Below are 16,557 nucleotides of genomic sequence, written 5' to 3' on the forward strand. Positions count from 1 at the left end.
GGAGCTGTAATTGGTGGCTTATTACCCAATTTGCCTGCCTGCCAGCCAGAAGAAGATCTTCTTATCCTTGGATAAAGTATGAATTAACTCTTGCAGGCTTTGATGACATCTCAACTTATTCTGGTATATACCAAAACTTGAAATTAAAGAAAAAGGTAAAGGAAATACCCACCAAGTAAAAGAAACAAACAAAACAAACTTGTTCAGTTCTCAGATTTCCTTAAAGGAAGTGGCATTATCAGTAAATTTAGTAAAGCAACAGTCTTTTATTGAAGAACCCCTCCTTTATATTAGTTCTCAAGGTATCGCTCACTCCCAAACACGAGGAAGTTATTTCGTTCCTCCCCGACTTCTCTCTCTCTCTCTCTCTCTCTCTCTCTGTGTCGCTGCGAAAACCAGAAATCAATACCTCCAAAACAGAAGCATACACAGATATTCGCACCAGGCTGAAACCTTATTAGCTGCGGAAGAAAAGCGGAAGAAAAAAGAAACCAATAGACCTTTTACACTTGTGCACACAGTAGATACGTATCAATTTTTTTATATGTAAATGCACCAGAAAAAGTCTGAAACTCAACAAGAAGTCGCTTCCGAGTTGATCCCAACCCCACCACTTTACCTTCCTCCAATCCACCAAAATCACCTCCAAATCCATACCCAATCCAACTCACTAAGCACAATCACCTACTTTGTTTCTAACAAAAGCAAACCCCAACCTCATCTCACACTCCAAAACCCACCAACACAACCCCACCAAAACCAGTTTCACCGCGAACCCATTACCAGCAATCCCTCAGCTTCACAAACCCTTCATTCTGCGCCTCATAAGAGGCCTATAATGGCCCAAGCACCTTCCACAGTTTCATACTCTTCACCACCATCCCCTCTCAATAATTCCCACCACAAAACTTTGGATGTACAATCTTCATCACCATCTTTTTCCCACTCGACTCCTTCGTCTTCAATTTCCTTTGCCAAAAAAGCACTGGCCTTCAAATCTTTCCGTCATTTGCGATGTCCTCGTTTGCTACGAGCTCGTCTTCGCTTTCTTATCCTCCTTTGCTTGCCTTCTCTTTACTACTTCATGTCCAATCCTCGCCGTTCTTTTACCCTTGACTTCCTTTCACTGCTAGCTTTCTCCGCTGCCCTTTTAATTTCTCTCAATCTTGAACTCCCTCGCCTTCCCTCGATTCGATTATTCTTTGGCCGTTCGTTCCCAATTAAGCTTTTCTCAGCTTCCTGCCCCTCTAAACCGTATCAGCCTGTTCTTTGGTCAATTGGGTCGAAGCCCAAATTCGTGAAAAGGCCAAATTCAGGGTCATCTGTGCAAGTTTATAGCAATGGGGATGTTTATGAGGGTGAATTCCACAAGGGAAAGTGTTCTGGAAGTGGAGTTTACCACTATCACATGAGAGGCAGGTATGAGGGTGATTGGATTGATGAGAAGTATGATGGGTATGGGGTTGAGACGTGGGCAAAAGGTAGCAGGTACCGTGGGCAGTATAGGCAGGGCTTGAGGCATGGGATTGGATTGTATAGGTTCTACACTGGAGATGTCTATGCTGGGGAGTGGTCTAATGGGCAGTGTCATGGCTATGGAGTCCATACTTGTGTGGACGGGAGCCAGTATGTGGGGGAATTCAAGTGGGGTGTTAAACACGGTCTTGGTCGTTACCATTTCAGGTGAATTCTTGTAACTTTCGGTTTTTGTATCTTTTCATTAATGGGGTTGTATTAGATTTTGTATGAAGTTCTCTTTGGCACAATGTTGATTCTTGAAGTTTAGCTTATCCAAACTGCCGAGTGTTTATAAGAATTTTATTTGTTGATAAGCACGTAAAATTTTCTTTAAATTATGTTCAATTGTAGAATCTTACAATCAGGGGCTAGATAGTGCCCTCGCTGATTGAAAGCGGTGTACAATGCACCTCAATTTGTAATCTCATGATAATTTTTTTTTAATACTGGAGAATTTCAACGCAAATGGGCCACTGACCTAACTTGAGGAATGGCTCTCTAACATTTTGTGACATTTAATCAGTGGTTTAGTCTCTATCATCTCTCCATGGCATTGCACAAATTTTTCTTCTTTACTTATGTCTTCATTCCTAACCTCTAAGTTAAATCATTCCTGATCATGGTGCAATATAAACATGTGGCCAGACGCAAATTGCAGTTTGCATGATAGAACATCCTTGCTAATGTGTTTCTTATGATAATGCAGGAACAGGGACACATATGCTGGGGAATATTTTGCAGACAAAATGCATGGTTTTGGAGTCTATCAGTTTGGAAATGGACATCGGTATGAGGGATCCTGGCATGAGGGAAGAAGGCAGGGACTTGGTTTATACACCTTCAGGAATGGGGAGACACGATCTGGGCACTGGCAAAATGGGGTTCTTGACATTCCTTGCCTGCAACTCACCTGTCATGGATCTCCCTATGCTGTCAACCATACCAAAGTTCTTAATGCAGTCCAGGTAACTGTGGTTGTTTTTCCCTTTTGGTGATAGGATTTTCCTGTGCAATGAAAAACGACTAAACAAAATGAAAAGTAGAATAAGCAAATGTTACTGTTTGCGTTCACCTTCACTACTAACATGATATAACCAAAAAGATGCCATTTCGGTCCTTTTCTCTTCTGTGCTCTCTCCTTCTCCCTCTTTCTCTATTAAATTCAATGGAGGACCTGAAAAGTAAAAAGTTTTGAGCAGCTACCATTGCCAGTGGTTGCTATTTGGAAATTGTCTAGAATAATGCCCCTCTGACACAAAACCTACCCATCCTTCCATTCCTGGTCATACAAGGCAAATGGCTATACTAATTTGGAAAGTAGCACAATACCTTGTTAGACGGATTTGTAACTCCTATTGAAGTTTCATATTCTGTCTTCATTTGTTTTCTTCATATTCTTTTTTTAAATCAATATCTTTATTTTTTTCTTTGGTGATTGGTAAGAAATTCACACATCCCATAGGACTTGAACCATGACCATGACTCACCCACTTTCCTTATTTTTATGAGGGGATGAGATACCATTTGGCCCAAAAGCCATGGGTGTTATGCAATCAATATTTTACCTCTATTTTGCTGTTTTTGTATTTTTAGAATGTAAATATAAATATCCTAACTTCGTGTATTGAGTATTGGCATAATTGAAATTGAATGCCAACCATAATATTCATGTGGATTTTCTTCTAACTTCCATCTTGATTAATTCAGAAAATTTTAGACATCTACCCATTTTGCAACTGAAGATGCTTGAAATGGGAGATAAACTCTGTATCCGGAAAGATGTCTGGTTGGGGAATATTGTACACCTTTGTCAGTGAAAGGAGAATTTTGCTATTTTATTTTAATAAAGTAAATGGTTGAGTGCAAGAATTTGTACACCTTTGGAGTTGATTTCCCTAGTTAAGATACAAGTTATAGTATGTGTTGACTGTCACAACTTCCAATCCTGTCCAAATTAACTTTTGAGTAATGCTACATACAGTCACTTTTGCGTACTCTCTGCGCACTCTACTGATATGATTGGTTGGATTAATTTTTTTTTTAATACACAACCAATCATATCACTGGAGTGCACAAAGGAGTCCACAAAAGTGACTGCGCATAGAATTTTTGTTAACTTTTTAGATAGGAATGATATGTAGGGGTAAGCTAATTTCTGAGATTAGCTTGCATGCTGGTTGAGTGGCTAAAAGAATGCAGTTGTGTTCTATGTTAGACCAGGTGCATTGAGCAGTCAAAGGACAGGACACATCTGTGGTGTTTGTTATTTTCTTGTAACTGAAACTATTAGATTGAGCTTGGTTTGTCTTATGATGAGCTTTCACAGTTCACGTAGCTGATCACTGGTTGATTACGGAGACCAGCTAAAAGCCAACAATGCTAACAAACTTAACAGGCTTGTAATACAATAGCCTTTTAATCTTATTCTAAACATAGATGCAACAATAATTATTGGAACAATTAACAATTACTAATGGAGATGTCTTATGAGCAGAAAGCGCAGCGAGCTGCTGAGAAAGCATTTGATGTGGGGACGATGGATGAGAAAGTGAACAGAGCCGTGGCGGCAGCAAATAAAGCAGCAAATGCAGCACGGGTAGCAGCTGTGAAGGCTGTCCAAAACAAAATGCATCTCGGCAGCAACATTGATGAGACACCAATTCGATCCGTATAAAGGATCTTCTAAGACCTTACCTCATCAACATTATGCATCCACTAGAGAATGCCTACCACTACAGCATATTAGCTTTTACAGCAGAGAAAGCAACAGAAACACAAACAAGTCACCGTTTCTAAATCCATTTTTCTCCCTTCTTTTGCCGTGAATACTCCATTGTCAGTGCTGCATACGAAAGGTACCTGCTTGGAACCGCATTTGGTCATTAGATTAAATGGCTGATTGAGGAGCAAACAGGTTCCCTCCATTTTGCTGGCTTCAATAACGTGTGTATAGGGTGTTTGAAGTTTACAAGACATAGGGTTTTCTTTCACAACACTTGAGAGTCATCCTGTAAAAATGCAAGTGGTCGTATGAGTTGGCGCTAGGATAAACTGCCCAGCCACAGTTGTGTACGCCATCGTTTCCAGCAAAAAAGAAGAAGAAGAAAATATATTCTTTATTATTAGTATTGTTATTCTCTATTCGTATGAGCTAATAATTTTCTTTGTCCAACTAACTTTGCATTGAACGGTGGGAATGCTTAACAAAAAACCTTATTCTAATCAATACAAAGTAATAAAAGATTTTTTTTTTTTTTTTAAAAAAGGCAGTTGAGTCTAATGTGGGCGCAGGTCATTTGACCAAGTCAAGAGTGTATTTGTGAATATTTTATGGAGATAGCTTTATGTTGCGTTTGGGAAATATAATAATCTCAAATATTCTGTAAATAATAAAAATAATAATAATAAAATATTAAATAATAGTACAAAATAAATAATAAATAATAATAAAATAATAAATAATAGTAGAATATGCTTAGAATATTCCACTACCAAACTGGCCCGAACCACAAGGACGATTGGCAAACTTAGCCTCCACACCCTTCATATACAAACATTAATAAAACGCAAATGCAATTTTTTTATTTAACTGACAAGGAAAATGGGCTTCCCATTCTTCCCATAAGCACATTTCCGTTGACATAACAAAATTTAATTTATAATAAAAGTTTAAAATTAAGCATAACGTCCTCAAGAGAGAATCAAAGTCACATATGGGTTTATATTGCAAAATGACCAATAAATGGTACAAGTAAAACTCCATTTGAGTCATTATAAGGAGCAAAAACCTCTTCAACATTGTGATATTCTATACTTCGCCCAGACTTATTATCGGAGCAGGTGGTAGTGATGAACCTTTGTTCAATTTATTTATATTTGAACAAAAATCAATCTCAATCTTATCATCAAGTAACAGAGTAAGCTTCTTCTCTCTCTTTTTTTTAATCTAACGTATTGGAATTTGCTCCATAGTAACTTAATTTTCACAAAATAAATTATTATTTACATTTTATAACTTTATCTGCAAATTTTTTTAATCGTATGGTAGTACAATATTTAAGCAAACAAAAAACTCATTTTCTTTCCAAAAGAAAAATGAACCTCCTTTCCTACCCTTTGCCATTACAGTGGGCAGCAAACTATGGTGTTACAGTTTTTGCCACATATCATAACCCTTTCAAGGGCAGCTAGTTCATTGTGAGAAAAAATAACAGAATACAATTGCAGTGGTCAAATTTCCACCTTTTATGAAGGGTTTTGTTTTGGAAGTGGGGAGGGATGAAGCTACCAGGAAGCCAATGCAAGTCCATCTCTTAGTCACTGACCTAAACAAACTCAATGTCAAATGTATGATATATATCCCAAGCATGTTGGGCAAAACAGGAGAAATAAAAGCAAGCTGGATGAAATTTGGTGGTTTCAATCTCGGTGTCTATTTTCATCTTACGATCGTTCTTCTTTGCCTATTATATATATATGTAACTCACCACATTACCAATGCTCCACAATCCCATCCCAAAAGTTACTGTTGTGTGTATAGCATGAGCATACACCAGAAGCACAGGTGGAACATTGAAATGCATCAAACTCTGACTAAGCTATAAATTCTGAAAACCAGCTAATAATATTCTAGAAAAAGAATATGGCTTGGGAAAAAATAAAAGGGGTGCAGACTAGGTATGAAGCATGTCATTCGCATAATTTCCATCATATACTGTCACTGTTCAAGATTTTCTGGAACCCTTTTAATGCCACCAGACTTTTTGAACCAAACAGAGAATGATTTCAGCCTCAAGAACTAGATGATGATATAACAGATCGCTTTTCCAACAAGGTAAACGTCTCAATTAGTTTGGACTCTTTATGTTGGTATGCTATCTTCTCAAACATATGTTTAAGTTTCTCATGTTGAACCATTTCTTCCAAAATTTTATCCTGCAGGTCTGAAGGTGAGAGTTTCTGCTGGTCATCACTCATGTCAGAAGAAGAGAATACCAACTCAGACAACAAGTCCTTCTCAACTTGCCTATAATATTTCTTCTCTTCCTTTGTCCCAAAGACAATGAGATGGTAAACATACACTACTTTTTCCTGCCCTAGCCTATGCGCACGGCTTATAGCTTGTCTTTCCACCGATGGATTCCATACCACATCCAATAAAACAACCCTTGAAGCCCCAACCAGATTTATACCTTCAGAACAAGCCCTTGTCGATGCCAGTAATACCCGAATGTTGCTACTGGGATCATTGAAAACATTAATTGAGGATTGGCGCTCCTTTGCATCATTCTTTCCATTTATATACAGCACCTCATTCCCTTCAGTCCAATTAAAATGAGACTTAAGCTGATTCATCACGAAGGTCAATGGACGAAGATATTGACTGAAAACCAATACTTTCTCACTCATAGCCTCACTAAGCTGGATGAGTTCCATTAAAAATTTTGTTTTTACTCCAGCCTCTGGATTCAATCCTCCTAACTTATCCCGGTCAGAAGGAAACTCCTTCCCCCCACACTTAAGCAAGATTGAAGGATGGACAGATATCAAAGACTCATAATGCTCAAATTTAAAATGGTTCCCTTTAGCATAATGACTGAGTTCATCAAAGAGGCTCTTCTGCAGTTGGGCTGGCTTCAATATAACCACAGAGTCCCTCAATCCAGGAAGTTTCTCCTGTAGTATGGAACCTTTGTGTACATGCACAAATGGCTCAATCATATCTCTAACCTTCTTCAGTTTCTCACATTTCAGCCTGTCATCAGTGGCTTTGGTAATGGAACTTGTAAGAGAGCCCCATCGATGTCTTATGTTTGCAAACTTTGGCCTTGCAAGGCAGAGAGTATTATATAGCTCATCAAAATTGTTTTGAAAAGGAGTTCCTGAAAGGATTACTCGCTTTTCTGTTTTGATATTTGACAAAGCCTGCAGAATATGGCTGTCAGAATTCCGAGGTATGTGCCCTTCATCGAGGACTACAATACCAGGAAGCTCAAGGAGGATTTTTCTGAGGTGAGCATGTTGCTTACTTACCTTCAATTCACCCTTTCTCTCACCAGTAAGTTTTACAAACAGTTTGTAACTCATCCCTAGAATGCTTCTATCCGTTTTCCAGGAATACAACTTCAAGATACGGATATCTGTTTTCTCCAGGTGTCCAACTTGCCTCACAATGTAATCAGCGAACTTACTTTCCTTGCCAGACAGCTCTGGCTTGTTCAGATTGTGAAAGGGAATGTTAAATTTCCACTTTTGAAATTCCTCTTCCCATGTAAGGAGCATGCTGCAAGGAGCAATAACTAGTGGTCTACATCCTGGATTCAAGCTCATGTATGCCTGGAGAAAAACAACTGTCAACCGGGTCTTCCCGGTCCCAGGAGCATGAGAAATAATGCACCCATTTCCACCAGAGAAAGTAGTTTGGTTTTTTAACTCGTCAAGATAAATTCCTCCAGCTATGTTCTTCCAAATAAATTCAAAACCATCACGTTGATGCGAGTACATACTACTTTTTATTCCTGGAATGATGTCCCACACTGTGCCTTCAGCATGCTCTCGGGATCCACAGTCATGGTAGGAATCGCAAAGAGAATCTTGAGAACCAAGCTCATCAAAGATGGAGTGATTCATTGCCCCCCCTGAGTCCCTCCAGTCTGATTTTCCACAAGGATGTGTACTCTGCAATATGCAAAACCACGTTTAAAGAAAAGAAATGCAGATATATGATACAAAGCTCCTCTATTATCAAGTTGTTAAGCACAGGTTTATATGGGGAGAAAAGGTTGAAGGTAAAACATGAGTAAAGCATTAGACTTAATGATCTTAAATCAGTAAATGTAAATTAGCAACTAAACTCGGCAAACTTGAAAAAACTTGGTTTGACACAAAAGACCAGCCATTCACCTCAAATAGCATCATAATTCTTGTTAAAGTCATGCAAATTAACATGTGACAAGTTTTTCTTTGTACATTGAAATGTGTGTGCATGCATGTGCGTTCTGCATGGTAACATGGGTGAATATTTTTCAACAGAGTATAATGCTCTCCAATTCAAAAAATGAAACCCATTATCAAGTTAATAGCCCATCAAATACTTCTTCTTTTTTTATGTCAGGGAGCCTCTCCAAGGCAAGGCCATTTAGACCCACCCTTGCAGAGTAAACCCCGGTTCTGTGCACCACACCCTCGGAAGTTAATAGCTCATCATATACTGTGCTTTCAAATCAACACAAGTATTGAACAGCTAGCAATGTCAGGTACAAATCTGGTAAAGTACTTGCATTAATTTGAATTCTGTAATGTTATTATCATTAAATATTAGACCCTCAAAAATATCCATATGATTCTATGTTGGCATGTTGAAGGAAAGAGAAGGGGAGAGAGATACAGAGAGATTAAGAACAAAATCTTGATTAATATGACCATGAATAAGACAAAATCGTGTGACTTACAAAAGATGGTAGAATATACTTGATCTCCATTTTGACGTAAGAGCAAAATGCACATCTAAATCCAACTTGTTCATCAAGAATAATCTGATGATTCCCTAGGTGGCAAAGGGTAGCGCTATCAACATCGTCCTCTGGAGGAAGGGCATCTTCATTTTCAACCTGTTGATCAACATTTAACCTTTATGAGTACAAATAAGGCTAAGGGGACGAAGGCCAGGAAATAATAAAAATAATTAAATAAATGCTCCCAGTTTGACATTCTTTCATACGTAAATGCTCACAGAAGCATTTATTTCATACATAAAGGCCAGGAAGCATTTTTTCATACATAAATGCTTCTGTGGGGGTAGCCAAGAGCATCAATGGGCATATGCTAGACCTTCTGGGCAACAGAGAAGGAGTTTTATCTATCAGGTACCTTGAACTCCCTCTTATTGAGCCTTATTGTGCATTTATGAAGCCTAAAAATGTCATTATACGTGGTGCTGTGTTCATTTTCAAATCATGTCAACAATACAATCGCCTATTGAGCTATGAGCATAGTATTCGAATCCTTTTAGCTAACAATAATGTAATGAGCACGATAAATATGAGGCAGATATGAAATCAGTGTGGAAAATACCATAATTATATTTAACTCGTAAGCTCAAGAACGCAGGTTTCATGCTTAAGTACTTCAGAAGTTTAATAAAAACCAGAAAAGATCTACATAAAATAAAATAACATTTAAAACCTTGCTTCGTCACATATTAAACATAATTCTACACTTCTACTCAGGGACAGAAATAGGCCATGCTAGTTACCCGCACACATACACGCAAGACGCGCTTAACGCATAGGATTGCATGCACAAGACACACAATATGCACACATGCTCGCACAAGACACACAATATACATGCACGCGCACAAGACACACAGAATAACATGCACGTAAATATATAAATATTATAACAATAGAGCTATCATTCTTGCAAACCTCAAACCATGCAATATATAAATCCTTTGGCTTTATGCACGTTGATATAGAAATGGACTCCATGTTGGTTACTAAATGGCTGCTGGATTAGAGGTGTTCGGTTTGGTATTTAGAAGATTTTTGGGATGAAATTCAAGCATTGGTGAGGTCTATGGATGTCAAGGTCCAACACATTTTTCAGGAAGGTAATTCTTCGGCAGATTTTCTTGCAAAATTACGAGCTGAAGGCTTGTCGGATCTTTGGGAGAATTATACAGATATTCCAAAGCTACTAAGAGGTTCTTTTGAAGGTTGAAAAATTAGGACTACCTCAGTTTCAGGTTTAGTTGGTTTTGGTAAGGTTCTGAGATGTTGGATGTTGTTTTTAATGATCTGTTTTGATAAGTTGTTTTGTGATGTTAAAACAGTATTCCTCTGCCAAAAGTGAGGATTTTTCTAATAAAGTTTCAGAGTTCCTGCCCTCCTTCATTAAAAAAATAAAATAAATAAATAAAAAGGAGCTATCATTCTTACTTTAAAAACCAATTTCTAATCAATGTTTAAGTTTCCAGTCCCAATTTTCAGCCTAATGACATTGGAACTACAGAATGGAATGTTAGATGAACTCTAATTCAAAAAAATAAAATAAAATACTCATCAAAGAAACAAAAGAAGAACACACGTGAACAAAACATTACACATTACAGCCAGGCCAATTAACTCTCAGTACAAATATATTTTTGATGAAGTTCTTCATATCCTTAAAACATTACATTCACAAAGACCCAAGCAGCAGATGTGCTAACAATACCTAAAAGAGTTATAAATATATATAGAACGCCCAATTAATTTAGCCAAAAGGCATCATAATATAACAGCCTAAAATAAAGAAATATATGATTTTAGATTTTATAGTTCATGTAAAGCCTTCAGAAAACTCAAAGACAGATCCTGAGAATGTGAGGATGCCATAGTTTACAGCACACAAAAATGATCAAAGCATGCAGGAATATGGGAATAAAAGGTTGTTAAACAATATAGAAAGTTCATATTTAAAACAACACATTTAGAAATTAAAGATTTGGCTCGATTACATATCATTAATAAAAAAATATAGGCCATCTATGCTCCATAGCATATAAGTAATCGATGGATGTAGTCCATCAATCCAGGAATTTACATGTATTCCTTTTCTTTCATTTGTAAGCTATCACATGGAATGGCATTTTTAATGCTGTAAACATAATGCTTCAAACTCGTTGTTGTTTTTTTTTTTTTTTTTTTTGCTTCTTTTGATAGGTAAACTCGTATTATTTAAATCTTAATTCCACTTTGTCAAAACTTAACAAAATAAAGGAAACCAGGCTGTCTATTTTATGGCAGACATGTCTGGGATACTTCTCCACCAATTGATGAAAGCTGTGTCCATGGACCAGCATAATCATCAGGAGTGATTTCTTGATTATTTATTTATTTTTTTGATTGGCACCGCGTGTCCAAGAACAACGTCTCGACTAATCCCAGGGGTGCACAAGCCCTCGGTAAGGAGTTTCCCGCAAGTGCACCTCGGGTAATGCAAAGAGAAAATCCCTCAATCCGATGGCCCCTAGAAATTGTTTGCAACCAAGGAGATTTGAACCTTAGACCTGGGGGGAGCATACCCCCAGTCAGTAAAAAGCACTTTGTTCCAAATGTGGTATGCAAGTTCCATTCTTATAGATTAATACCAGTAAACGTAAAACCAACCAAATATGGTATGCAAGTTCCATTCTTATAGATTAATACCAGTAAACGTAAAACCAACCAAATAATCTCCCCAATCAGTAGGCCATGCAAACGTATTCTCTTTACCCTTGGGTCTCTAGTTACCACGTATATCATGACCAAAAACCAAAACCAAATTAATTCACAATTTCACCTAAAATCAAAGGTCGTTTACATTTCATACCCAGTTAGCACTTTTTATTGCTGAAATATACAGGCTTCCTAATATTGATCATACCATAATCCATTAAATAAAATTGTCATGCAGAACAGACAGGAAACAGAAGTTGTGGCTCCAAATGAACTGATTTAAGAAACATATGAGAAAAGTAAAATGAGTTGAAAAATGTGTTCTCTCTTGGCTTGCATCTTCACATAGACAGCATACCTTAACAGAATCGATCGAACCAATTTCACTAGCTCTGAGTGCAAGCTCAAGCTCAGCCCAAAGTTCATCCATTTTCTTATCATCTTCTGATTTCTTTGGTGAATTTGACTCCTCAATTCCAAACGTGAACTTCAGGGGTAGATGCGTCTCGGCAACTGATGGATTGCTTTCATCTTTGCAAGCCTCATCTCCAGAAGAAGCCAACTCTTCTAGACGAACTTCTTCCTTGTCCAAAATGGAATCTATAAGAATCTTCATGACATTACAACTTTTTTCCCAGCGGATGCCCTTACATTTGGTGGGCATCCTCTTGGTGGATTGCACACGTTCACCACGATTACCTTTGTCACTCTTATATTTGCTTCTAGTAGACACAGTTTTCTTGCCAGCATGATAAGCCTCGTCATCACTGAAATCATCTTCATTCTCATAAGCATCATCACCGCCTTCATTACTGTCATCATGTCCAGATGAAGACTCTATTTCCTCCTCATCAACACATAAAGGGTGACTAAAAGTTCCAAGCTTCATTTTCTTCTTTCTCCATTTTGAAATAAAATGGGAACGGGTTCGTTTTGCTACATAATCATGAAGCACATTAACAGAACCCTCTTCGTGATTATTAACGTCGATATATCTGTCACTATACACCACAAAGTCCAATCCATATCTCCTCATCTTGACCCCAGCGTCAACTCTTTTAGGCCTTCCTCTTTTTTTACGTCCTCTGTTCATATTCTTGCTTTCTGCAGCAACTTCCTCTTCCTCATCCTCTTGACTACTGCTATTCGAACTGAACTTCTTGGAACCCCCGCAGCTTTGCAATTGTTCCGCTTCATAATCGTCATCATCATTGTCATCTTCACTAGAGGACGATTCCAATGATGTCTCCAAAATAAATTCATCACCATCATCTTCATCCACATTCCTTCTCAGCCAATCAGAGAGAACATTGTCACCAACATCCTTATCATTATTCCTCTTCGAAAAAGCCGATGCAGCATCATCACCACCATCCTCATTCTCATTCCTTTTCAACAATCTGAACCGCGACCGAGTCCTGGCCGCCGTACCCTTACTATCCCTATCATTAAAAATTAAGCAACTACTCTCAACTTTTCCCTTCAACGATGAAATCATTTCATCACTATCCCTCACCCCATTGTAATTCAAAACACCACTTTCATTCACATGTTTCACACTCAAATCAGTCTCATCATCAGCATCAATACAAACAACACCCTCATCTCTCAGCAACCCCAATGTCAGTCTCGAAGAATTCGAGTTCACGCAGTCCAAACCTACCCCTTCAGCCAAAAACACCACATCTTCCTCGCTATCATCCACCATAATCTCATCCACATTATCCATTCCCTCAAATTCCATCTTAGAACATTCCTTATTCTTCAACCCCTGACTCTCCCTGCCCACCAAATTCATCGATTCACTGCCTTCTTCTGCGCAATCATTCACACGAATCTCTTCCACACTGGCCTCCTCACTTCTACCAGGCATAGAAACAGTCTCACTCTGAGTCTTCATTTTACAGTTAGCCCCTAATCTCTCAGACCAGCTAATGCCTTGAACCATCTCCGCCAATTTCTTCCTATTACCTCTACTGGGTACGCTTGGAGTGACCGAGTCAACCCCATTATTATCCTTCCTCTTCTCCTTCTTCTTCTTCTCATGGTACTCCTCGTAAATTAGGGCTCTCCCTTGCCTGGTTCTCTTCGCTATAGGCAAGCTATAGTCCATCATCGGTCCTCAATCTTTCCTCTGAAAACCCAGAAAACAAGAACAAAACAAAGGATAATCAACAAGCACGCATATTTACACAACACGCATAATACATGGAAAACGTACAGAGTACGTCAGTTACCGGGTGAGCCTTGCCTTCAACAATCAATGCCTTATTCTTTGGGGGAGAGAGAGAGAGAGAACACAGAGAGAGACGGAGCAACAGAGAAAAATAGAAGAGAAAAAGGCGCGAAGCGTGCATGCAAGCAAGTGGCCAAAGGGAGTTTATTGACACTCAAAAAAAAAAAAAAAATTGGCGAAAAGATGTTGAACCTTTCGCCTTTTCCCAATTTTCCTTGCGACTCGAGAAGACTAATCAATTTCGTTTGAAGAGAAAAAGTTCAAAGTTATACAAAAATATTAATTTTTAATATTATTTTATTTTATAATTTAAATATTTTGAATTAAATTTTATATTTTATTTGACCAAATAAAATAAAATGAGATAATTTCTAAGAAAATCAGAACTAATACTCTTTCCACTTGTCTTACCCTGTATTGGATGTTCTAAACTTCTAATATATAAATATATATATATATATATATATGTCTTTTTCTCTAAATAATATAAATGTCCAATATTGAAGGAATTATTTTTCTATTTTCAATAATCGATCCAACTGTAGTTGCTCGTCATCCTGCCATAACTGCTTGCATGGCACATGATGGGTAATCGATACAAGAATGTGACTTAGGTTTGGTTGGTAAGTTAGAATTTTTATCTCAAATTTAAAATTTTTATCTCATGATTATAATTTTTTTAAATTTTAATATAAAATATAATAAATAATTTAATTTTTTTAAATTTAAATTTAAAATTTTTAAATCTTAATACAATAATAATATTAAAATATAATATTTTAATCTTTTATCTTAAAACTCAAAATTTTCAATGATCAAACCAAATCTATTGATCTAAGGAGATCTGGTTCTAATGATGATGAACTAACAGATTTGATGTTGATAGTGCTGTACTACCTTGAAAAGGCAAATCAACACAGATATAACAAGAAAATGTGAAGATTTTGAGAATTTAAACAATATTGCACATATTTCAATATTTTAGCCATAATTTTAAGGGAATTGACACAAATCGTGGTCACTATGTTATGCCTAGTTGTTCTCGTTTCAATATTGATATTAGCCATTTTTCCTTACGAACCAACAATTTAAGTTAATTATTTTTTATTTTTATAGTAATATTTTGTTGTTATCTTTAAAGATGATTTTTATTTCGATTTGGTTTATATTCTTGGCGAGAATATTATTTTATTACGTATGTTATTATTTTAGGCAACAATTGAGATTTTACTTTTTTAAGGCAAAATTCTTGCCTTACATATTTGAGTTCAACTTGTAAGTTTCAACTTATTATTAATAAACTCTATTCTCATAATTTTCTCTCCATATTACATCTTTTTTTAGTTTCAATCTCAAATTCTTGTTAATTAACTAGCTTTTAGAAGAATAACGCTTTCAGAATAATTGTTATTCTGCTCGGCGTTATTAACTAAACAATGGAATCAAAATTATAGTGTAGTCATGTATGGCACATGACCTCTATTGATGTTTCTCATTTGGTGGCCAAATGATAGAAAAGATAATAAATTGGAGCATCATATTACAAAAGCTGAGATAATTTAAGAGTGAATGATACATTTTCTTTCTTAAGATATTCTTTACATATGTACACCTTCGTGTGAAAAGAAATAAATTAAAATTATATTAAAAGTAGTTATACAAAAAGAAAAAACCAATTAATTACACATATTATGCAAGAATTTAAATGGAATTTACAAAGGATATGCTTGGAGAGTGAGATGAGATAAAAAAAAAAAAATTATAAATAGTAGTAAGATTATTTGTGAATAGTAGAAAGATAGTTTGAGTTGAGTATTTTTTTAATTTTGAGAAATGGGAAAAAAAGTTAAATAAAAAATATTATAAAATTAAAATATTATTAGAATATAGTTTGATAATATTATTTTTGTTTTGAGATTTAAAAAAATTGATTATTTTTTTATTTTCTGTTTGAAAATTTTGTAATAATTAAATTGAAAATATTGTAATGATTAATTTGAAAGTATTTGTATTTTAATTAAGATTAAAAATAAGATAAGATAGAAATAAAATTAGATAAAAATCTTGAGATAAAATTTTTTTCAAACAAACTCTTAAATTAAAGTCCAAACATAATAAATAAGAGACCTTCGTTATTTTTTTATTAATTTAAATTATGTTTAGATAATGAAAATATTTTATCTTATATTATTTTATAATTATAATTTTTTAAAATTTTTATATAAAATATATATAATAAATAATTTAATTTTTTAAAATTAATAATATTTTATTTAATTTTTTAATTTTTATCTAAAAATCATGACATTTTTCTGATTCCATAATTCCAATCTCTTTTTTTACAAAAAACTTTTGTAGGTACCAATTTACTTTCTGTTTAAATAAAAGTTATTTTTTAAAAGATTGAAAAAAGCTGCCATTGTACAAAAGGAGACAATTAGGGACGAGTCAGAACTTTTTATATTTTTAGTAACGGAAGGTTTAGGGCATATCAGGGACGACTGGGGATCTGTAAAGGTCATAGTACGCAGGCGACAATTCACAATAAATGAATAGGATCCTCCTGATGCTGACCCTTTCACTCTCCAACTGTATCTTTTT

At 36.0% G+C, this 16,557-nt stretch overlaps 2 protein-coding genes across 2 annotated transcripts; one reads left to right on the plus strand and one right to left on the minus strand.

Annotated features, from left to right (window-relative positions):
• The first annotated feature begins 304 nt into the window (after positions 1-304).
• Positions 305-4,659, plus strand: LOC122282017. The gene is made up of 3 exons (XM_043093923.1): positions 305-1,683; positions 2,225-2,483; positions 4,013-4,659. Exons 1-3 carry the CDS (start codon positions 551-553, stop codon positions 4,190-4,192), a joined length of 1,572 nt encoding a protein of 523 aa, XP_042949857.1. The 5' UTR covers positions 305-550; the 3' UTR covers positions 4,193-4,659.
• A 999-nt stretch (positions 4,660-5,658) lies between these two features.
• On the minus strand, positions 5,659-14,097 carry LOC122280929 (SNF2 domain-containing protein CLASSY 4-like). Its single transcript, XM_043092064.1, has 3 exons — positions 12,079-14,097; positions 8,970-9,128; positions 5,659-8,196 (listed from the first exon to the last, which is right to left on the minus strand). The coding sequence occupies exons 1-3, from the start codon at positions 13,834-13,836 to the stop codon at positions 6,310-6,312; spliced, it is 3,804 nt and encodes a 1,267-aa protein (XP_042947998.1). The 5' UTR covers positions 13,837-14,097; the 3' UTR covers positions 5,659-6,309.
• Between the last annotated feature and the right edge of the window lie 2,460 nt (positions 14,098-16,557).

The sequence above is a fragment of the Carya illinoinensis genome, chromosome 11 (assembly GCF_018687715.1).
Source record: "Carya illinoinensis cultivar Pawnee chromosome 11, C.illinoinensisPawnee_v1, whole genome shotgun sequence".
NCBI classification, from domain to species: domain Eukaryota; kingdom Viridiplantae; phylum Streptophyta; class Magnoliopsida; order Fagales; family Juglandaceae; genus Carya; species Carya illinoinensis.